General features: G+C 37.8%; 1 protein-coding gene across 1 annotated transcript in view; it reads left to right on the top strand.

The window, feature by feature from the left end:
• The window catches only part of DAPK1 (death associated protein kinase 1), a 44,881-nt gene that overhangs the window by 3,824 nt on the left and 19,018 nt on the right, over positions 1–22,039 (top strand). Inside the window, exons 2-15 of the mRNA XM_057369992.1 lie at positions 6,834–6,972; positions 8,914–9,043; positions 9,320–9,368; positions 9,510–9,536; positions 9,952–10,104; positions 10,245–10,290; positions 11,888–11,977; positions 12,375–12,467; positions 14,067–14,186; positions 15,214–15,312; positions 16,113–16,211; positions 17,354–17,452; positions 18,827–19,024; positions 20,006–20,203. Of these exons, the coding sequence (XP_057225975.1) occupies positions 8,926–9,043; positions 9,320–9,368; positions 9,510–9,536; positions 9,952–10,104; positions 10,245–10,290; positions 11,888–11,977; positions 12,375–12,467; positions 14,067–14,186; positions 15,214–15,312; positions 16,113–16,211; positions 17,354–17,452; positions 18,827–19,024; positions 20,006–20,203 (1,389 nt within the window). The 5' untranslated portion in view covers positions 6,834–6,972; positions 8,914–8,925. The remainder of the gene's footprint in view (positions 1–6,833; positions 6,973–8,913; positions 9,044–9,319; positions 9,369–9,509; positions 9,537–9,951; positions 10,105–10,244; positions 10,291–11,887; positions 11,978–12,374; positions 12,468–14,066; positions 14,187–15,213; positions 15,313–16,112; positions 16,212–17,353; positions 17,453–18,826; positions 19,025–20,005; positions 20,204–22,039) is intronic.

Below are 22,039 nucleotides of genomic sequence, written 5' to 3'. Positions count from 1 at the left end.
TTAAAATGGCCAATTTGGAAGCTGTGGATGGAGTTAAGTATTCACACTTTTCCTCAGCAAAAAACATAACTTCATTTCTGAAATTGAAATCTTAATTTAAGATGGCTAGCTCTTGTAACATGATTCTGAGTGATGATTACCTGTTTTATTTTTTTTTAATAGAAAGCTGTGAAAGCTTTAGAACWAATGAAATGACATTAACTTACAAACATTTGTGCATTAAATACTATAATTTATGCTTCATTTGAAAGCCTAAGCTTTCTTTTAAACTTAATCCTGTGCATCCCAGCATCTCTGATTTTCCACTTTCTTGGTAGCTTCATATTATTAACTAATACAGAGCAATTCAAGGAGAGGATAATAAATCCCTATATAAAAATGATGACAATTTCATTAATTGACCATTGAAGAGTAAATAAGAGCAAATAACTATGAACTCTTTAAATTCCTCTTCTGTGTTATTGGGACTTTAATTTTTTACAATTATTCTCTGGAAGAGAGTTACAGTCTATCTTCCAGGAAAGCTTGAAATCTGCACAGGGTTTCTTTAATTTTTAGCGGTCTTTTGATAGCAATACCTCTGAGATTTTTGTTAATTTCACCCATAAATAAATTAGAAATTTGTTCTCCAGTGACTTTGGAACAGAAATTTGAGAGGAGGATTTAATATTTGGTGCTTCTGGAATGTAACAGGAGGATAGCAAAACCCTGTGACGTTAATTTGTAGATCTCGTGCCATGTCTGGATTTCAAAATCCTAAATTCCAGGCCCACTGATAGATGCACAGAGGACATGTAGACAGGTTAGAACAAAGGCTTGACAGAGCTGAAAAGACAGGTGCTAGAGTCAGTGTGATTGCCACACACTGAGCACGTCTCGAAGGGCGAATTGGTTTCCTTGTGCTGCAGTCCCTGAGCACAGCRCTTGCCCCTCTTGTTTGCTAAACCTGAATGCTCTTCATATATTAAATTTGWATGTTGTAGACAGGATCAAAATACAAGGGCACTCTGCTGGACCAAAGTAATCATGTGCTTTATCCAGACTCTGGGTGCTTAAGGTGGTAGTTGAGTGCAAATAAAASGAAGATTTACAGGAGCGTTCAGGTGCCCCCCTTAGTGGGATTTAACTGCTTAAATTGTAGTCCAGGTTTTGGTGCTGTGTTCTGGCTGGCCTTTGAGGCCAGTGCTTCTTTCAATATAATTAAAGAATTTAGGCTCACTAAAGAGAGSATTTCATGACAGTTGGTGTCTCTAATAGAAACTGGACAAATGAAAATCAGAAGGCATAGTAATGCTGTAACATGTATTAATTTTTTCTGGTAGCTAAATGAAGAAAAATTGAACTGCAATGTTGTTCACCCAGTGGATAATTTAATGAGCTAGCAGCCCTGTTCTGCTCTTTCAAAATGTTTGGTACACTTTGTACTTCTGAGGAGTGGGCTGGTAACTGTACAAGTCATAAAGGTGGTGAAATGAAGTGGATGGAAACCCCCTTTTTCTTACATAAAACAGAAGTACCAATACATGAGTCAAGTCTGGGGCTGAAAACTGCATGACTGGCTGTCACGAAAGACATGTTTGGCCACCAAATCCTTAGGGAAAACATTTTTTTTACAAATTGACAGAATAAATGTTTGGAATAGAGAAGAATTCAGATCATTTATCAAATTGAATCTGTTTTAAAACTGGAACAAATTGATGGTATRCTTCTTCAACTTGGTTTATGTTGTTTTGAAATCTAAGAAAGGTAAATGTTTCAAGGGATTTGGGCATAGATTTTGGGGTTCATTTGTAGATTTTTAAATGCATTAGAAATCCTTAGATAATCATTAATTATCATTTGGGTGCTAGTGCATTATAAGCAGTGTGATCATAGCATATGACTGAGTCATTACAAGGTAACCAYGCTGACTTTGAAGGTTAATTGATTCTAAGTTCCCTGAGTAGGTTCTCATAATGACTTCCTCTGAGATCTGGCAATAGTTCTAATTCATAGTTAAGAAAGCCTGGCAACTTGCAAAAGTGCTATCCAGAAATCCTTTTTCCATGGGCGTGATGTATTTTCTTTCCCAGAGGGAGATGTGTGGGTTGCAATCACATCTGTCAACCTTCCTTTGGGAGAGCTGGGAAATGCTTTTACCACTACTGCGTTTTACAAGAAAGAATGCAGTCAACTGAAGGCTTTAATTTACTTCTCTCATTTCAGGAAACTAGCACTTCTGCCTAGAAATATCAGTGAAATAACACGTACCAGCTTTGCTCTTAGTGGAGGTGTTTATACAAAATATTTGTAAAAGCATGTGCTCTGCTACTTTAAAAAAATATCAAAGGTCATGCTATTACAATGGAAATATATTTTCTCAGCCCTTATGACTTTCTGTGTTATAACGTGGCCAATAATACATTAGAATTAAGTAGGATTAAAATGTGATAATACATTAGAATTAGGTAGGATTAAAATGTGATGCTATAAAGCACAAACTCTTATTTTACCGAGCAAGATATTTGAACAATAAATTATGACTGGAAAATTATGGCTTAATTTAAATGTAAACAATAAGGTTTTTTACAGGAGCGCTAAATAATTAATGCTTTAAAGGAAAACAGTACGTGAAGGTGAACATAGAGGCTTTGCAGCTATGGAATTTAGCTGTGACTTGACTTGTAATCAAGTTTCTCTCTTAATCTGAATGGGTATAGGTTGCTGTCCRTCATTTACTCACTAGCATTTTGGAAATTAGTATTGTCCTAGAGCACAGAAGAACCAATCAGGAAGCTGCCTGGTAATTCCTACCAGCAAACAGAGAAAATGGACAAGAGAAGCTCTGTGCTTCTAGGGAATACCTGTTAGAGATACTCCAAAGTCCTCTACAAGAAGAAGCACTAGTGCTTGGTGAACTCTTGGCTGCAATCCATTCAGGAAGCATCTTATCCAGTTGGTGGCTGGGGACAGCAGTCTGTTAGATGCTGGCTGCATGGGCCCCTCTGTAGAGCCACAAAGGCAGGCTGGTAGTGAGTTTGTGTGGCTTGGGAAACTCATGCAATGCTCTGGTTTCAGTCAGATTTCAGCAGAGCATCAGCAACACCAAAACTGATGTCGAAACAAGGCCCCATTTAATGGAGATGGAAACTGTGCTTCCTGGTAGAAGATGATGGTCAAAAAGACGAGTCAAAAGGGCTGATATATGGAATTATCTGTGCCTTCTTGTTTAGATTAACACTGCTGTGCATGAGATGGGCTATACAGAGGTACATTGGTAGAACGTGGCTCTCTGCTTGCCTTCGGCTCCTCTTTTCAAAGTGACTATGTGTTACTGAAATGTGCAGGGTTTATCTATTGTGGGACTGTTATGGGGACTGAGGCACTGGACTAGACTTGAACACCCAACAGCATTTTAGGAGGTTTACGAAGGTTGTAGTAGCTTTCATAGCAAGTGTCTTTACTGGCTTCTTCTAACCCATTTCCTCCTCTGGGATATCTGGAAGTCCAGTCAAGATCATCTAGTTATTCTATATATACAATCCAATTATGAAATCTGTGAGAACAGGCTCTGTTGATAAATCAGAGGACACTGAAATCCAGTCAATTAATGAATTGTGGAAGTTGAACTTGTAACATATGTTGAGCGTGGGCCTGTATTAACCCTCCACGACTACCTTGAAGATTGCCTTGCAGTGGTACCACGGTTTTTCAGCTTGGTCTCAGACCTGCCTTGGTCAGCAAAAGGGTAAGGGATAAGCAGTCTCCCAATGAGCATGAAGAGGAAGCTAAAAAGCACAACCTCTCATGGGGTCTCTGCCTTACACCTGTGAGAAGGGCCTCCCTGGAGGTTGCCTGGCACAGAGGGACCTTTCTGTAAAGTCAGGTGTTTCTGATCTTCCAGGTAATGCTTCTTATGCATGCTGYGATAGCATTTTACTCATCATTGCTATATAAACCCTTTTCTCTCATGCCTTATGTCCCTATTAGTAAAAGCAAGCAGCAGGAGCAGCTAGATGGGCGCTGTGCTTGCCAGCTATGGCAGCGCCCCGGGGGAGAACAYGGGTTCCTCAGCTCGCCCCCACAGCTGAGGAGTTACCAGCAGGAGAATTCACAGTGGGCCCCTCTCTGAGGCGAACCCACGCAGGATCTCCTCGTAGACATCAAGAGYGAGATGTGTAACATGAGGGGGCACACCGAAGTCCCACAGAGCAGAGGCACAGCTGCTTCTGGAACAGCACTTGGAGTGCTTTGCAGCCCGCCCTCCTCACTCGCCTACTTGTTCAGCAAGGGCTGCCAAGTCACTTAGGGTGACAGTACTTAAGCATCAAAGAAGCACACAACAGATTGGAGAAATCTACCACTTTTGCTAATGAACTCCCGTTTTTTTTTWAAAAGCGCATTTCGAGCATTTTAGCTTCTCTGGCCTATTTTGAAATTTGCAAGCACTAGGTATATTTATTGCCTGTGAAATACAGATAACATTTTATTTCATGAAATGCAATTATAAGGCTTATAATGTGTCATTAAAGAAATATCACTACAATTAACCTGTGGCAAAGACAGAAGAATAGTACTCAGGAGTACAGAAACAGAATAATTGCAGATAAAAAGATGAAGAGACTCCTATTTTACACAAGTGCAGGTGTCTCGAAGTGTTGCAAACTTTGGGAATTAAATTTTTCWTTTTGAATCTGTATATAATCAGTGATAATCATAAGTGACTATTAAGTTTCACAGAMTTCATATCTTCAAAATGCTAGCAGGAGTAAGAGAAAGCTTTGCCAGCCATAAAGCATGACACCACCTGTGTGACAGTGTCACAGTTTGAGACTGCAGGGTGGACAGCACAGTGTTTGGAGATGACATTGCTGCAAATGCCCACCTGAGTACTTCGCTTGTATTTGTGATGGCTGGTGGATGATTTAAGCACCAGCAGGAGCTTTTGCTGTTTCAAGGCACAGGTGAGCTATGTGAAAAGCAGGACCAGATGCTGCCTTTGGGGCAGTCTTACAGGCTCTTGGTCAGCTGGGGATCCATCTTCCCTGGTTCTCCAAACTGTGATAGCGAGCCCAGTGCCAGAGCATGCTGAGTGCATAGAGGTGATGGGCTCTGTGTGCTGCTGCCACCACTGCCCACGGCTGGAGCAGCAGCCGCAATGATTCTGCCTGCCCCGTGTGACACGGCCAAGCTCCACTTTACAGCCTCCCAAAAACTTGTAAACAGCTTGGAAGCAAACTTCACGTGATGCTGAGGTCTTTAGCCCAATAATTGGAAATTATTTTCATTGATCAGCGCARTGCTGCTTCAGACATTAGCCTGAAAATATTTTCTTATTTTTGAGAGAGTATGCATGTTTGTCCATTTGTAAGATGCTTCTGACTGATCTTTRTAAAATAACAAGTTGTATTTAATCATTAGGAACTCCATTTTAATGTCTCTACAACAACAACAAATTATTAAAATTACCTCTCATCCTTCCAGTCTATAATTCTTATATTTTAATGGCACTTTGTTTCAATAATTGCTTTCATGCAGAAAATATTACAACACAAATAATACCCAAAACAATACTCTCATTATTGTCTAGACAGCTCAATGAAAGCTCCAAGAACTCATTAAAATACACTTTTCRTGCAATTTGCATTACAATAATGCAGATTAAGTCTCTTAAAAAGTAGACACGACAAAGAAGTCAAATGCATTTCCAGAAATTTGCACAAACTATTTACCTTTTGTTATAAGTTAATTACATCATACTTCATAATCTGAGCTTTAAATCATGAACAGATCTTTATCTTTTTTTTTTTTTTTCCCTTCAGAAAAGCAATAAAAATTAGGGTGCCCTTTTTGAATTGTTTTAATGTCATTACAATGCAAGATATAGGAGCTGTTATGACCATTTTTGCAATCTCTAAGACATTTCGAAGTAATACTCATTTTCACAGGTGGGAAAAGCAGTTTGCCAYAGTGGGAAGACATGTCCTTATATGTCCTTCAGCTGAAAGCTGTTTGTCTGTTATTTAATAGCTGTAGTTCTGTTTCCTATCACTTCATWATCTCTTTATGTTGTTGACTGAGTCAAGAGCTGCTTGACTGAGCTGAGAGGAGGGTCATCTTCATTTTATTCCTCTCTCTCTCTCTCTCTGAAATGCAAAAATCCAGATGTGCTTATGTACCCTGTCTTACCCCTTTCCTTTCTTCTGTGCAGCTAGAACACTTGCTGGAAATAGTCTTAAGGGCATTTCATTGTAGAAAAGGTATTATCATGTTAGAGTACAAATATCATATGTAATATGTAAAGCATGTAATAGTGTATTTCAAAGAACGGAATATATTTTCCAAGAGTGAATGCTCTGAGGTGTTTAGCAACTGAATAGTAGGACAGCTGCCAATAACTATTTCAAAGTAAGCTTTAAATTTTGTATTTTTTAATGGGGGTGTAGAAATCTGATGTTTTACTGATATGAGCAAATTCATGTTTTATTTTCTGGATAATGTAATGCCCCATTAGATCAGTGTGTTTTGAGTTCCATTGGTTCATATATAATTTTATTCTTTTAAATGTGCATACAGAGAGTAGGAGGCAGTAGATACTGTCAACCATGTTTGCTTGGGTTTTTTAAACTTTTTTTTGTCTGAAAGTAAGACTCTACTGTATTTTTTTCAGGGGGAGTGGGACAGTTTGTAACTCTTTTGGGTGTTGAATTAAGTAATTTTCATAATCTTTTCTGATACTGGCAACCTTTAAAGCAACAGGATCCTTTTCAAGGCTGGTTTGAGAACAGCTATGCTGAAAAGAACYTGCCAGTTAAAGCAAGCTTGTCAATAATTCTGCTTCTCTGCTCTCCAAGTGTTGCAGGTGGGGAGCTCTTCGACTTCCTAGCTGAGAAGGAATCTCTCACRGAGGAGGAAGCCACAGAATTTCTCAAACAGATACTGAATGGTGTTCAGTATCTCCACTCTCTGCAAATTGCTCACTTTGATCTTAAGGTGTGTTGAGCAGATAAAAACTTTGACAACTGTAAGCAACATCCATTAAAGTCCTTTGTRATTCTAGCCACAAATCAGTCATCATGCAGATCTTGGCCACAGTTTTGTTTTGCTAGCTTATGTGGACAGGGGAAAGCTCAGCCACTGGAAAGAAGTTACTGAACTGTAAATGGTTCCCGTCTGTTTCTAATGTAAGATTTTTTAGGGGAAATGGCAGCTTCTAATGAAATTTAAACCATTCTGAGAAGGCAAACCTGAAATAAAAATGAGGACTGTGATTTCTTTTTTTAATGTGAATGGGATCTGGGTGAAACATTCTGAWTAAGATGCCTTTTCTAACTGGCCTTTTTTTTAGGCACTTAATTGAAACTGCACAGAGTTAAGTACAAGGATTTTTGTGGAGCAGAGGAGATTATTTCCTCTTCAGATTTTTTTCCCCTTTGTGGCTTTTTTGTTTGTTTTCAGAAAAGCTATTAATGCATCCTTTCGGTAATGAAAGCAGAGCTTTTTGTATCTAAATTCAGCAACTGCTTTTAAATGTTTCAATTTCAGGATCTTTTCCACCATAAGATTTTTTTTCAAAGGTGGGCAACTAAACATTCCCTGAAGTCTGCTGAAGTGGGCAGCTATATCTACAAGAGAAAAAAGAGGCATGGTTATTTCATTATAATTGAAATGTAGTTCTGAAAGGGGGATGAGGTAGGGAGGGGAATGGATTTCAGGGTAAGCATAGCTTTTCCRGTTTCATCCTCATCACCTTAGTAATATATTTGGTCTTTGTATGACAGCCAGCAAGGRAAAATGTTGTAAAGCTAGAAAGGAATGGATTTCTCAGAGTATGAAATATGAAATTTTTTTTCCAATGTGTTTGTAATTGAACAAGTCATCTTTGAATACACTGGACAACAAAGATTTGTACATTAAAGTAGGCAGCAAGAATTAAAATGTGCAGACCAGTAAAAGTGTGGATGGAAGTAAAAATAGGAMTGCAGGGAGGAAATGAAGAAAATTGCATTTGCATGTATTAGGTCATGTGATTGGAAAATAAAGGTAAAAGAAGGGTGACTATGAAGAGCTGTCCTCAAGCTCTGAACAGGATGGATGGAGCTACAGGACCTCTTCAGAGCACAGCATGGACACGACAGGATATGGACACTGAGTAGCTGGCTCTGTGTGCTTGTTGAAGTCATGCACTGTGGAGTTAAGCCCCTTTGCTGATCATCCTGACATTTCATCTTTTTTGTTCTGGTTTTGCAGATCTTTGAGATAGTTAGATAGATAGATAGATAGATAGATAGATAGATAGATAGATAGATAGATAGATAGATAGATAGATAGATAGATAGATACATAAAATCCATATTTCAAAATAAGCTAGAAAAGGCAGGAGAACCTGGTCATTTCCCTTTTTTTTTTTTTTAAGTATGATGAGCCTTAAAATATGGGAACTGGACCACTCCAGAAGTTTCCCTGGAAGATCCAAAGGCAGTAAGATGCACCTTCCTTATTGCTTATGTGGTGTGGAAGAAAGCTCTTTCAGGGACTAATGTAAACCATACCCGATAACTTGTTYACAGAGTTTTGTTTCCTGCCAGCTCCCAGCAGTGCTAGAATGGCTGTAGTGCAGGGGCTGTGACCTTTACTGGGGTCGGTGTATTTCACTTAGGGTCAGTCCACATGAAAACTGCAACTATGGTATCAACAAGAAATAAAATCTTRGCCTTGTGGAAATCAGCATTCCAGCATCAACTTGAAATCCAAATTTACTGTAGGTAACTTTTAGCATATGTTAGATCATAATAGGAAGACAGGATTTTTCTGCCTGAAACACAATTCAAGAGTCTAACGAAGGTAAAGAGAAATGTTCAGTGSTGAAGAATTCTGGTCCACAGTTTATACCCATATGTAACCTCTTTCTTTCCCTCTTCTTCCTTCTCAAAGCCTGAAAACATAATGTTGTTGGACAGGAATGTACCAAAGCCTCGAATCAARATTATTGACTTTGGTTTAGCACACAAAATTGACTTTGGAAATGAATTCAAAAATATCTTTGGGACGCCGGAGTTTGTTGGTGAGAAAATTGTTGTTTCTTCAAATTACTCTTTTTCAGTCTGTGAGACATTGCGTGTGGCTTAGCTAGGCTTAGCTGATTATGGAATTTGTATGTAATTCATGATATTTTGAAATTTAAATGAGCAGATTTTAGCATTRTATTTCAAATGAGACTTGCATTAAGGTGTTTTTATCTATCGGCATCTTAGCTTATTATCTCCAACATATATAGACTCAGAGTGAGACTTTTATCTGTTTTTTGACTAGGTACTTACCTTGCTACTTTTTCCTTTAGCTCCTGARATAGTAAATTATGAGCCTCTTGGTCTTGAAGCTGATATGTGGTAAGTTATTGGATCTTACTTGAAATAATTCTCTCATGATTATGCTTATGTTCTAACCTTTTTTTTCTCTCTCTCTCTCTTTCCATCTATTTTTCTCTCCTCTCCCTCATCCTTTTTTTGTTTGTTTTTCCTTCAATCCAGGAGCATTGGTGTAATAACTTATATTCTGTAAGTACCAAAATCTATGGGTGTTTCTTGCAAATGCTGTTGTTTATTAATTCTGATTCTATCCTCTGGGTTTTTGGTGGTATCTSTTCAAATCAGACCATTTTGATTGCACATCTTGATTCAAGTTGTCTGATCATAAAAGCTGTAGTATAATTATTGAAAGAATTGCCATTGATYAGCATTGAGCTAGCATGGGAAACTGTCTTCAAATCTGTAGGTGACTTTCCTACAGCTATATCTTAACCAGTATTCTTTGAAATTACAGCGAAGTTTTTTGTCCTGCTACATCACATCTTCCTGAAAGCATATTTGCAGCCTTAAAATGGAAAAGTGTTCGCTTTCTACTGTTACTTGATCTCAGAGGGTTGAAGCAGCACTGTTACATATTGAGAGGAATGTTCTGTCTTTCTTGCAGCCTGAGTGGTGCGTCTCCATTTCTTGGAGAAACCAAACAGGAAACATTGGCAAATGTGTCTGCTGTAAATTATGAATTTGAAGAAGAATTCTTCAGTAATACCAGTGCCCTAGCTAAAGACTTTATACGAAGACTTCTAGTCAAAGATCCAAAGTGAGTTGTTTTTCTTGTGTGTTGCACTTACATTTCTACTATTTCAAATTACATGCTATTTTGAGATRTTAGTTTAACAAGCATAAAGCATATGTTTGTTTTTAATATCTGAAACAGTTGCATGTTTTATTCTCTTTAAGGAAGAGAATGACTATCCAAGACAGTTTGCTGCATCCTTGGATCAAGGTTAGCATACCATTCATTCTGTGTTATCCTGTTTTTAATCATTCTTTATGTCATACTTTCCAGTTGTTTAATGCAACTTACTGTTTTGGAAGGCTGTCTCTATGAAAGTTTCATCAATAGATGGCCTTGATGTAAGCTAGCAGTAGGGAAGTAGCCCCCTATGGAAATTAAACTCATGGAATTAAACTTATTAAACCCTCAAAGAGCATTGCATTGACAAAGATGCAGTCGCTGAATCCAGACCAATTCCATCTATTTTTTCTTCTTCTAACCCCCTTATTTAGGCTGGGAAAAAAGGTGTAATTTCTCTTCTGTCCTTCCCCTTTAGACTGAAGAGAGCAGTTGATGCGGGTTGGTGGTCCACTTCCTCCTTCAGTGTTTGTGTTTGGATTGAGCTGTTGTGATGCTCCTAGGTTGAGAGGGAGAAAATGGCACCGATCATTCTTCTTAATGTGTGTAGTAGTGCCCMGCAGTTGTTTTATTTTAAATCTTTATCACATTCTGATTGTGAGTAGTAAACCCATTCAGTGCCATTGATTTCCCAGGATGTGGGGAGGCACAGTGGGTATTTGATCACATTCCACTTCCCAGAGAATCAGTTAGCAGAGTATTTGTCTGTGCTACAGCTGCTCAGTTCACAGTATAACCTCCAAGGGCAAGCATTTCTACATCAATGTGCCAAGCTACAAATTTGACCATGCTTTGCTGACTTTTTGCTGAGGTAATCTGAAATAGTTTAAATGTGTGGAACATGCTGACATGATGTTTTAAACCACTAAAATGAGCATTGTCCAAGTTTGTCTCTCTTGGACCAAGGTCCACGCTCCTGCAAAGAGAGGTTGTTGGTTGTTGTTACTTGGCTTTATATCTTAACTTTCCAGCCATTTGATTCCCCCTCCACTGGTCATATCCTCTTTTCCCCCTTYGCATCACTATCTTTACCTGCATTTCCATGGCAGGGAAAGTTGAAACTAGCTCACTTCCAACCCAAGCCTTTCCATGATTCTATATCTCCATAAAAATTACTTAAAAAATGGGATCATAAAATGCAAGAACTTGGTATACTTCACAAGTCATTGGTGCTTAGTATTAGCCCGTGAGAAATTTGAAAGGATGTTAAGGCTTGGAGCTTGCTGCAGTGGTAGGTGGGATGTGATTTTTTGGGAGGAGGGGCTAATTGTTCAGCAGCATCTGAGATTGTAATGAAGATGGACTGCATTTAAAATCAGTCAGGTAATCTTCCCAGAAGACAGGATTTATCTTGGAAATCAAATGGCTCCATCATAGAGGGAGGTGAAGGACGAGGCTGAATGTTCTAATGTTTGAGGGTTGTTTTTTTTTTTATTTAACATGAAAAAGCACATTTTAGTGTTGCACTTTTGGGTCTGGATTTTCCTTACAGCATTTTCTTAAGAAATTCCATCTGTATACCACACTGGACTATGGATGTTAAAATTATGCTCTTGCAGTTACTTTATTATTACAGTATGTTTGGAGTGTCACTATAATGTAAGTGGAAGTCATCACTGAGGGACAAAGTGTTACATACAGAAATGTGGGATTTTTTAGAACAGCTTTCTTTTCCTTTTGCTCACAGCCAAAAGACACTCAACAAGCACTTAGCAGAAAAGCTTCTGCAGTGAATATGGAGAAGTTCAAAAAGTTTGCAGCACGGCGAAAATGGAAAGTAAGTGATTCAAAATCACATCAAAATGTTGGTGACAAACAAATGCAGTACCATTGCCTATTCCAGGGAAATGTCAGTGCATTTAATAGTGGAAAAGAAGGAAGAAGAAAAGCATTCCTCTGTCACTGGGARTAAATTAAGTGCTTGAGTATGATAGTAGAGGAGAGGACTTCTTTGTAAATGATGTGCATACAAATGCTTGTGTGTGGATTGTTTGTGCTTCTGATGGATTGTAAATGACAGAAGAAGTTGAAATTTCAACATGAAAAGCAGATGGGGKGTGTTGAAGTCAAACTTCAGTTTGTTTTGCTAGGTCCTTTAAAATCATTGAAATAACATCGTATCAAAAGTATCTGATTTTTTTACATATGGCTCTTTTCTTATTATTTTTATAAAGCAATCAGTGCGCTTAATATCCTTGTGCCAAAGATTATCAAGATCTTTCTTGTCCAGAAGTAGCATGAGTGTTGCTAGAAGTGATGATACTCTGGTAAGTATGTTCTTTTGTRTGAATCCTCTATCACATATGAACTTTGCCAGTTTCTAACTAATACAGAAATACAGGCTCTGGAAAATTTGCACAATTAGCTAATCTCATAGGTAGGAAGAAATAAATTTTAAGACTACAGAGGTCAGTTATCCATTGTTTGATCTTCTGCRTTTTGAAACCTTGAAATTTAACTTATGTTGAGGCTGATAGCTGGAGACAGAAATTCATGTCTTAGTTTGGAAGTTTGATTCATGAGGATGTTTTTGTACTGTAACAATTACATGGAGAAAAAGTGGTATCTGAATCTTACTCATCTTTACCTCATTATTGTGTAAACTAAAATAATATTCCTTATACTCCTTTTCTTTCACYAAGTATTCAAAATCACTGCAACCCTCTTAAATCCAATGAATGCTAGACAATTATTTAAGGAGGAAATAAATGCTCACAATGAGCAGTTATTTATGGAGGAAACTTTAAAATTGACCAGTATCCAGTTTGTGGTATTGAATACATCTAGAGTTGAATAGTTAGGTGCAATTGCTGTACGTTTTGTAATTACAAATGCTTATAAATCCAAAAGCATTCTCCTTCTCTTACTCTACAAGTTTTAATATGCACTTCACAAATTTCCTGTGATCAGCAAAGAATATGTGTTAATATGTTTAGAGCTGGGAATATCATCTTTTCTGTGCAATAGGATCAAACGTCAAAAATTCTGCAAAGCCCCTTTCATGCATACTGTCTTCCCTGTGTCCCTCCTGAGTAACTCCATGCTCATGTTTCCACTTTTCCTTCTCTTATCTTTCGGCTTCTGTGCTCTTTGTTCTCTTCCTCTTGTTCTCCTTTCCCTGCCCCCGCTCAGTTATCTGTATGCCTTTTAACACTGGATCAGCATTTCACACCTGTGTTCCAGCAGAAAGGATTATAGGCCAATGTTAGTGTCCTAAAAAAATCTGAAACCTCAGGAGAGAGGAGGTAAGAGCAATCCAAATAATGGGCTCTGTGAATTTCACTTCTTTGAAACACTAATGCATAGGAGAAAAATAACATTGCACCTGCAGAGGTATCTAGGCACATTACTTGTGTTCTAGATTTTTAACTGATCCATTTGAATAGATGAACACTTGGACCAAAGTACCTCTCCTGCGCTRTATTTGTAGTTGGCGTGAAACCTGATACTTCAGTTGATATTCACGCACTCTTGGGTTTTTTTCATATTCACATGTATGCATGGAATTCATTTCATTTTATGTAAGTATTGCTTCTATTTAAGTCTATCATCTATTTTTCCTATGAGGAAAAGAATACAGCTAATAAAAGAAACCTATGTGGAATGTCAGTGAGTAACAAGTTTGTGTCTGAAGAAGGAAGCATATTTTACTAGAAAAAGTGGGGGGCTTTTGGTGTGGGTTTTCGAATAACGTGTACATGTTAGCCATATGCTTTACGAAGGATTACAACTTGCAGCTGAAACATTCTATGCTAAAAAAAAATTTAAAAATTTAGGTTTTATTTTTTTAGATGTCTTGGCAGCTGTTTAGATAGGATTTTTTTCTTAAAGCTAACTATTTTTCTTCTATCTCATTTAATTGCAAGGATGAGGAAGATTCTTTTGTGATGAAAGCTATTATTCATGCCATCAATGATGACAATGTTCCTGGATTACAGCACCTTCTGGGATCTCTGACAAATTACGATGTCAATCAGCCCAACAAGGTAGTGTGGGTCTGTGTTGAGGTGTGAGGTGTGTGGGGGACGAGCTACCACCCTTTTGGATAGAGCAGTGTGGTTGTAAAATAGAAATGTAACACCTGAAATGGAAAGACAAAGGAATGGGAAATAATTCTGCCTTTTTTCTAGGAGAAATTTTAATGTGTTTTGTTTTCAATTTTCTTAAGATACATTAAAATTGAGCCCTRAATGGGATTTTTTTGCCTAGGCCTTCCAAAAGCATAACTCAAATCCATTGTCAGGAACTTCACTCTTGATTGCAATTGTTTCTTGTGGCAGATAAAGATGGCAGAATACCTAGGAATGACCAGACTGCCCAAACAGACTTTGCAAAGCAGAAACAGAAGTTCTAAACTGCAGAAGTGGGTTATGTGAAYATATTTGATGGTGGTGTACATTTTCAGTAATGAAGTTGCTTGCCCATTTCAGTATTTCAAGACATTGCTGCTGCTCTAACAGGAATCTTGGATCTGAGGCCAAGACTTGTGCTGGCTTTGCTGTTTAACCTTGAGGAAATAATCTCTGCTCTAATTTCCACTTTTTTGCATTGTTATAGTGACCTTCAAAGTAATTTCAGAAATATTCATGAAGAGCCATATAGAAGTGGAATGTGTGTTATTTTGCTGTGATGGCAAAATAGTTTTTGTTTTAATGATGCAGTCCCATTTAACTTTCCTAGATGTTTCTGATGGTTTGTGTCTGAGGTGGTGTGGTAGACACAAAGAGATTGCAAAGGGGACTCTTCTTGCCAAACAAGGYTAATGAGAGCTTGACATTAATATTCCTAATTTAAGAAACATATTTACTATGATATATGTCATGAGTTCGGAAAATTGATRTGCAATATAATTTTTTGGAACAAAGGGATAAATTATTTTCATACACTACTTCCTGAAGGCCTAATTTGAAAGTGGAAATCCAGACATGCCATTCAATGCCTGTCTTCTATTCCACTGGTTTCTTAATCCTTCAAAAATTAATTATATCATTCTTATTTGTATTTCACTGTTAGCATGGAACACCACCACTACTGATTGCTGCTGGCTGTGGAAACATTCAGATGCTTCAGTTGCTTTTAAAACGTGGATCTCGTATTGATGTTCAAGATAAGGTTGGGCTTCTGCTTTGGCAACTGCTCTTTATAAGTTTTTCAGTACAGTTGGCTGGAGACAAATAGTTCACACCAAGTGGTATTGGAAATTAAAAACTCTGAGCTGTAGATCCTGTTTTCTCTCTTCCACAGCAAAAACATAAAAGCAAGTCTTTAGCAATGTTGTTTGTTACTAACACATATCCTCTGATTTTCATCACTTTATTAGCTGAAATAATTTGAATTATACTAATCTTAAAATGTAGTTCATGCTTATAAAACCACCTTAATTAGTTCAAATTAGTGATTGCTCCAAAACACAATGGTGAACTTTATTTAATATACAATGGTAAATGAGTATTTTAGCCATGGGGAATATTGCAACAAAAATTCATCTCTGATGGAGGATATGCTTTGCAACAAGCTTTTTTTCAAAATGTGCTGTAACAATTTATTTAAAGCAAGCTTGAAGAACTGCCTGCTTCTCCATCTAATAGATGGTAAAGTAAGCAGAAGAAAGGTTTTTATCTCATAACTGTTCTTTCCAAAGAACTCCCTAACAAGGGAGAAGAGGATTATCCTTGCAAACAGTTAGTAATCCTGTTAATCATCCTTGCATAGAGAGGTTTTTGTTGTCACTTTTGGTATGTGGGGTTCTTGAATCAATTTGTGGGGTTTTTTTTAAAGTGCATGTGTTCATATGAGCTTGAATAGTTTTCAGTGTGTCTGTGTACATCTAAGTGTATGTATACCTCAACTGAAAATTTAGAATGAGGATTTTAAATTGATCAATAACATCTGTAATGAAACATTTTTGACAGGCTGGATCTAATGCAATCTATTGGGCTTCTCGACATGGTCATGTAGAAACACTGAAATTTCTCAGTGATAATGAATGTCCTTTGGAYATTAAGGATAAGGTAAGAAAATGACACCTTTTTCATGCTGCGGACCTTTTCCTATAACTTTGTCTTAGCAAAGAGAGAGGTCTTTCAGTTGGAATGGTTTTTAGCTGTGCCATAATTCCAAGAATTTGGATTTTTTTATGTGGTTTTTTAAGTTGCCATATAGGGCTGTGATAACAGAGCTTTAAAGTGGCTGAATGTACTGATTATTTTCTTGGCAAATGTTAGTACAAGTGTGCATATTAAATGTGGTGAGTACATGGTGGGTAGGTGGGGAAGTACAAACCTAAATTAATTTTCACTTGAAGACTAAATTTCTCATTGGAACTCAGGGTGAAATCGTGATTCAGTTTTTCATTTCTCTTGATTGAAAATCACTTTTGTCTGACAAGTAAATTTGACTGTTATTGATTATGAGAAAGCCTAACAATTTGTACTGATGAGCACTTACTTAGTCTTCAGCAGTGTTGTTTGAGTAATACATGCCCTACAAACTAGTTGCCGTTAAATCCTTGTGCCATAGCAATGATTTTATGCTAGCCAAAGCTCCAGCACAGAAGCAATTATGCTTGTGAAACACAGTTTGCTTTCTTGAGGGAACCAGTGTAAGGCATGGTACATTAGGAAGACTATTTTTTGACTCCTGATAGGGCCACTAGGAAAGAGGTTATTCTCTCAGTAAAAATACTTTTTTTTTAATATAACTTTARAAAATACARTGTTGCAAATAGACATAGTRAACAAAATGCACCAGGGTGTACAAAGGTATTAGATCAGCTCCTTACATTTGAATATACAGGGCAGTGGGGGAGCATATGGAATTATAGAAATGAGACATCTGTTTCAACGCAATTGCACACACAGCTTYCTCCTTGTATTGCTAGAAATCCCATTGTGGCTGTGATCTGGAACAAATAAARTAAGCAAATAAGTTCTGGAAAAAGAAAGCCTTTGAAGAAATAACCTACGTGTGAGGTGGTGATGTTCCTGTCATGTACAGTTTGTAAGCCCTGCTGACTGAGCTGTGAGGCTGGCTGTGGAGAGGGAGGAGGATCCCGTGCAGGATTCAGGGCATTYAGGCTGTACACAGTGTACAGGCAGTGTATGTCATGGGGTGACACAGGAAATCACCCTGTCATGTTCTCCTGTAATTGCAGTCTGGYGAGACCGCCCTCCATGTGGCAGCTCGGTACGGGCATGTGGATGTGGTTCAGTTTCTCTGTAGCATTGGGTCCAATCCAAACTTTCAAGACAAGGTGAGTCATGAACACTGTCTATGTTTTTTTAACTCATAAAGCATTACATAAGTGGTCAAAACTCTTGCCTTTAGCCTCTGGCATATTTGCAAAACAGAATTATGGAGGTTTTCATGGCTCTTGATAGATAAAGGCCATATGAAAAAATGTGAGAACCAGCAGTGCTATTAAACAATGAAAGCTTAAAGATGAAGGTGTGGGGTGTGCTTTGTAAGTTCAGCTAAAGATTTTTATTAGTCTTATTAATAAAGTTTTTTATTATATATATTGAATTCTGCTTGGTTTTAGCAGTCATGGGATTTTTTTGCAGTGTCAAGGACTCATTTTTGAAAATGAGAGGAAGGCTCGGGAGGGTTTCTTTAGAGGTCTGAACTCTTATAAGAAAACAAAGAAGAGAAGGCTTAATAGAAAAAGAAAATCGATTTGACCCAARTTTGACTCTGTGTGAGTTCCACAAGCCTCCCCAAGTGCTGCATCCTCTAGGACTTCCTTTGTATTGTTTAAGCAGCCCTAGGCTGAGGGAGGACAGGACATGCTCTTTGTCTATAATGTTACCCTCAGATTTTTACAGAAAACTTGAATACAGTCCCAGTGCTCTGCTATTATCATCCTCAATTTTCTCCTTATTGATATTTGCCAGGTACAGAAAGGATATCCCATTTCTTACAATTTGATAGAGATACTTCTCTAGTGGATTTTAATTCTCCCTGCTTTTTCAGTGGGCTAYTTTCAGCTTGTTTTTGTGAAACATTTGAGGTTTTTAATGGTGCTCCTCATAACTAGTTTGACTTACAATGAATTGAAGATGAATATTTTGAAGTTTCCGGGATTCAAGCAAAAGGCAAATTAGTATTTCAGTCAGAATTGAACTCCAAATGCGTAACATTTCAAAGGCTTGTTGTGATGAGTCTTTAAAGGACTAGGGTTTCTAAGTACCTACACTCCTAGAACATTCTAGATGTTCTTTCTGAACTTGGTAAGCAGAGTGAACTACCTCAAACTGCAAGTCCTACTGGGATCTGTATCTTGCCACGATGATCGATCTCTTTTAAATGCTGGATTAGTCTCAGGATGTAGAAGTTGCTTGTGAACAAGGATCTGTTTTCATGTGAGAGAGCCAAGAGAACTTAAGGAGCATGGTTAGATTTAAAGTAGGATTGCTGGCATACAAGGTACCATAATCACTTGTATGTCAGCTGAAGTTATTCTTGCTTTTAGAATATCAACATTAGAAATCACAACATCTTTTTGTAGGACTTACTTACTAGCCTATCTTTTTTTTTCCCCAATACCAGATTTTTGTCTTTTTAAGTTAGGAAAATGCTCTTCCTGGAGTTTGGTTCAGTACTGCTTTTTGATTTTCAATGYTGATAGGAAGAAGAAACCCCCCTGCATTGTGCTGCTTGGCATGGCTACTACTCTGTTGCCAAAGCGCTCTGTGAAGCAGGTTGCAACGTGAACATTAAAAACAAAGAAGGGGAGACCCCACTCCTGACAGCATCTGCGAGAGGKTACCATGATATTGTGGAATGCTTGGCAGAGCACAGGGCTGATCTTCACGCAACAGACAAGGTTAGTTTGCCCAGAGGTCAAAGTGATGTATCTCTCAAGTGCTGGAGTGCTGCAAGTCAGCATTGTTTCAATTACATGAATTTTTGTAGCAGTTCACACAGAGCYTATTGATGGCTGCAGTAGTCTTTAAGGATGAAACCCTACTCCAAGTTAGGGTTTTTGCTCACCCATTGTCTCCKTATCAGTTATTACCCAGTGACTTAACACTGTTTGAAAAATGGCAGTAACATTAGGTTCTGTAATTGGCAACAAACTATGAACCTCATAGAAAAAGATGAATTTGCTGTTGGCCTTTGGTTCCTGTGGGTTAGATAAACCACATCCATTCCAATAAGAACTATTTGAAAATGGGACTCTACTGGATTCAGAATCAATTTTTGGCTTTCATGATGTAATCCCAACAAATAAATTTGGATTTTCATTGCTTGTATTTCTGATATGGCTGTCTGTTTAATGACCTTTATTGCCAATATTAACTAAATAGTTATTAAAGTAAGTTCAGAAAAAATTCTTTTGCTTCTAAAAGAATTGATTTTTTCCAGTTACATTGTCTCTTTAAGTCGTTCCATAGAGAGAAAGTTCTGTCTTTGAAGTTACTGATCACAAGGCAGATTTCATGACTTTTGCATCACTAACTTCTGTATAGTAAACATTAGAGTTTACACTATTCAGCTGGTCATTACAGCTGATCACTCTTCTGCCTCCTAGGAAAGCTGTTAGAAGAGAATGTGTATTTGTATTTCATCCATTCCACTGCAAAGCCCAGTGGCTTAATAGGAATTTGCTTTCATCCCATGATGAAATGCCTTATTTGTTCTGACAGATACAATGCATGTGTCTGCCTCCACCTTCAAATTAAAAACCATTGTGATTCTTGAGGCAGTGAGTTGCATCCTGTTACTCAAGACGGTTATGATTTTGCTAAATGTTTTCATTTTTAGCATTATTTGGTCTCATTTACAAGCTGCCTTTTGATTTCAGGATGGCCATATAGCYCTGCACCTTGCTGTAAGAAGATGTCAAATAGAAGTAGTTAAAACTCTCATCAGTCAAGGATGTTTTGTGGATTTCCAAGACAGACATGGCAACACTCCCTTGCATGTGGCCTGCAAAGATGGGAATGTGCCTATTGTGATGGCACTCTGTGAAGCAAGTTGTAGTTTGGATGTCACTAATAAGGTAAAAGGAATATGGATGCTGAAGTACATTGTTTATTAGCTCACCAGGTTCATTAGATAACCTTTTCAAGTCCTCTGATATGACAAAGTCATTTCCTTGATTTTTCTGTCTCTTAAAATGGCCAAATGCAAAGAATTAAATGACTTGCCTCACAAGTACATTTCAGTTTAATAGATTATTAAGGATCCATGAAGAAAGAACCCAGGTGAATTATCACAGTATACTTTGCCATCTTTCTCCCCTAGCCATTTTCCCACCTTTGCTTTATGCAGGTTACATCTAGGTGCAAAAGAACGAATGAAATGCATTGCAGCTGGCTTTGATTTCATATGTAACATTGACTTATACACAGAATTGAAAACTGGTACATTTTGATTGTAATGATTATTGGTAGATGAATGCCAGCTAAAAATGCAAACAATCTGTAGTTGTTGTAAGCACTTTCCGAAAAGAATATTTCATTACCTGTCCCTTAATTTTGAGACACTAGTGCCTTTTCTGTTGTTTCTGTTGTGCTTGTGCTGCAGTTATGGGATAACTAAATATAATGCTTTATAGGTTTATATTATGGCTTTACTCCTAGAGATCTTTAAGAGAAAATTAAGCTGTTTCAGGAAACTTTCCTTGGGATAGTTTGAATGGGTCAAGGTCAGCCACTGAACTCTGCTGAGAGGTGTGATGCTCCGGGCTTGATATTTAGCTCTGAATGTCTTTCTCTGCTATATTTAAATTTTATTTATGCTGCAAAGTCTAAAAGTTACTTACAGGAATCTTTGTGTTACTATCTGCAATTTCTTAGGTTCAGGTATTTTAGCTTCTTCATGTTTTTGGTTTTTTTTTCTGGAAAAAATACACATTTTAGCAATAATACTTGGCAAGTTAGCACTTCTGTTTATTACCAAAGCACTTGGATTGCATTAGCCAGGTTAAGAAAATTATCAGGTTTTTGGCTGGAGGATTTCCAGTGCAATCACTTTTGGTTTCAACAATTAGAATCATTAGCTGTCGAATTAAAAAAGTTAAAACGGTGAGTTCCCCAGTCCTGCTTCTCAGCTTTGATCTGATTGACTAGGCAATTAAACCCAGATCCACAGATAAGAGTACGTTTTAGAGAAGTTGARTTAAGGGACCATGAGGCTGTCATCCTTTTCCTAATGGAGAGTGCTGAGCTGGGATCAGTGACCCACTGCCAGCATGCTGTGGAAAAATAATCAGCCTTCAAGTGTTCAGTGGCTGTAGGATCCTGGCTACAGAAGTTGTGGTTGTAGTTATTCTTCTGCTGTTATTCTTTTAGGAGTAATGTATTCTGGAGAAATTTTTATTTGAAATGGTGAGTTTGAGTCGTCAAATAGAGAATCTTAATTTCAACTTGTCTTCAGAAGCAAACCCTGTAATAACAGGGCATTAACAAAATGACCTTCTGTCCTTGGCCCAAACATTTGGCTTCTTCCCCCATGTATGTAATGCTGATTGAAGGCAGGGTTTGTTTCTTTCATAGATTAAGTGCAGTAGAACATCACATGTATTTATTTAGAATCATGGAATCAGGGAAGCATTTAGGTTGGGAAGTAACTTTAACATCAGAGTCCAATTGTTAATCCAGCACTGCCAGGTCCACCAGCAAACCGTGTCCACAAGTGCTACATCTACATGACTYTTAAATACCTCCAGAAATGGTGGTGTCACCACTTCCCAGGGCAGCCCATTCCAGCACTTGGCAACCCTTTCAGTGAAGAAATTTTTCCTAATATCCAATCTAAATCTCCTCTGGCACAGCTTGAGGCCATTTCCCGTAGTTCTGTGACTTGTTTCATGGCAGGAATAAACAACCCCCAG

This window comes from Malurus melanocephalus, unplaced genomic scaffold (genome assembly GCF_030028575.1).
Source record: "Malurus melanocephalus ecotype Western Australia unplaced genomic scaffold, MMel_1.1 scaffold_117, whole genome shotgun sequence".
Classification (NCBI taxonomy): domain Eukaryota; kingdom Metazoa; phylum Chordata; class Aves; order Passeriformes; family Maluridae; genus Malurus; species Malurus melanocephalus.
This window is presented reverse-complemented; position numbering and strand designations above follow the sequence as displayed.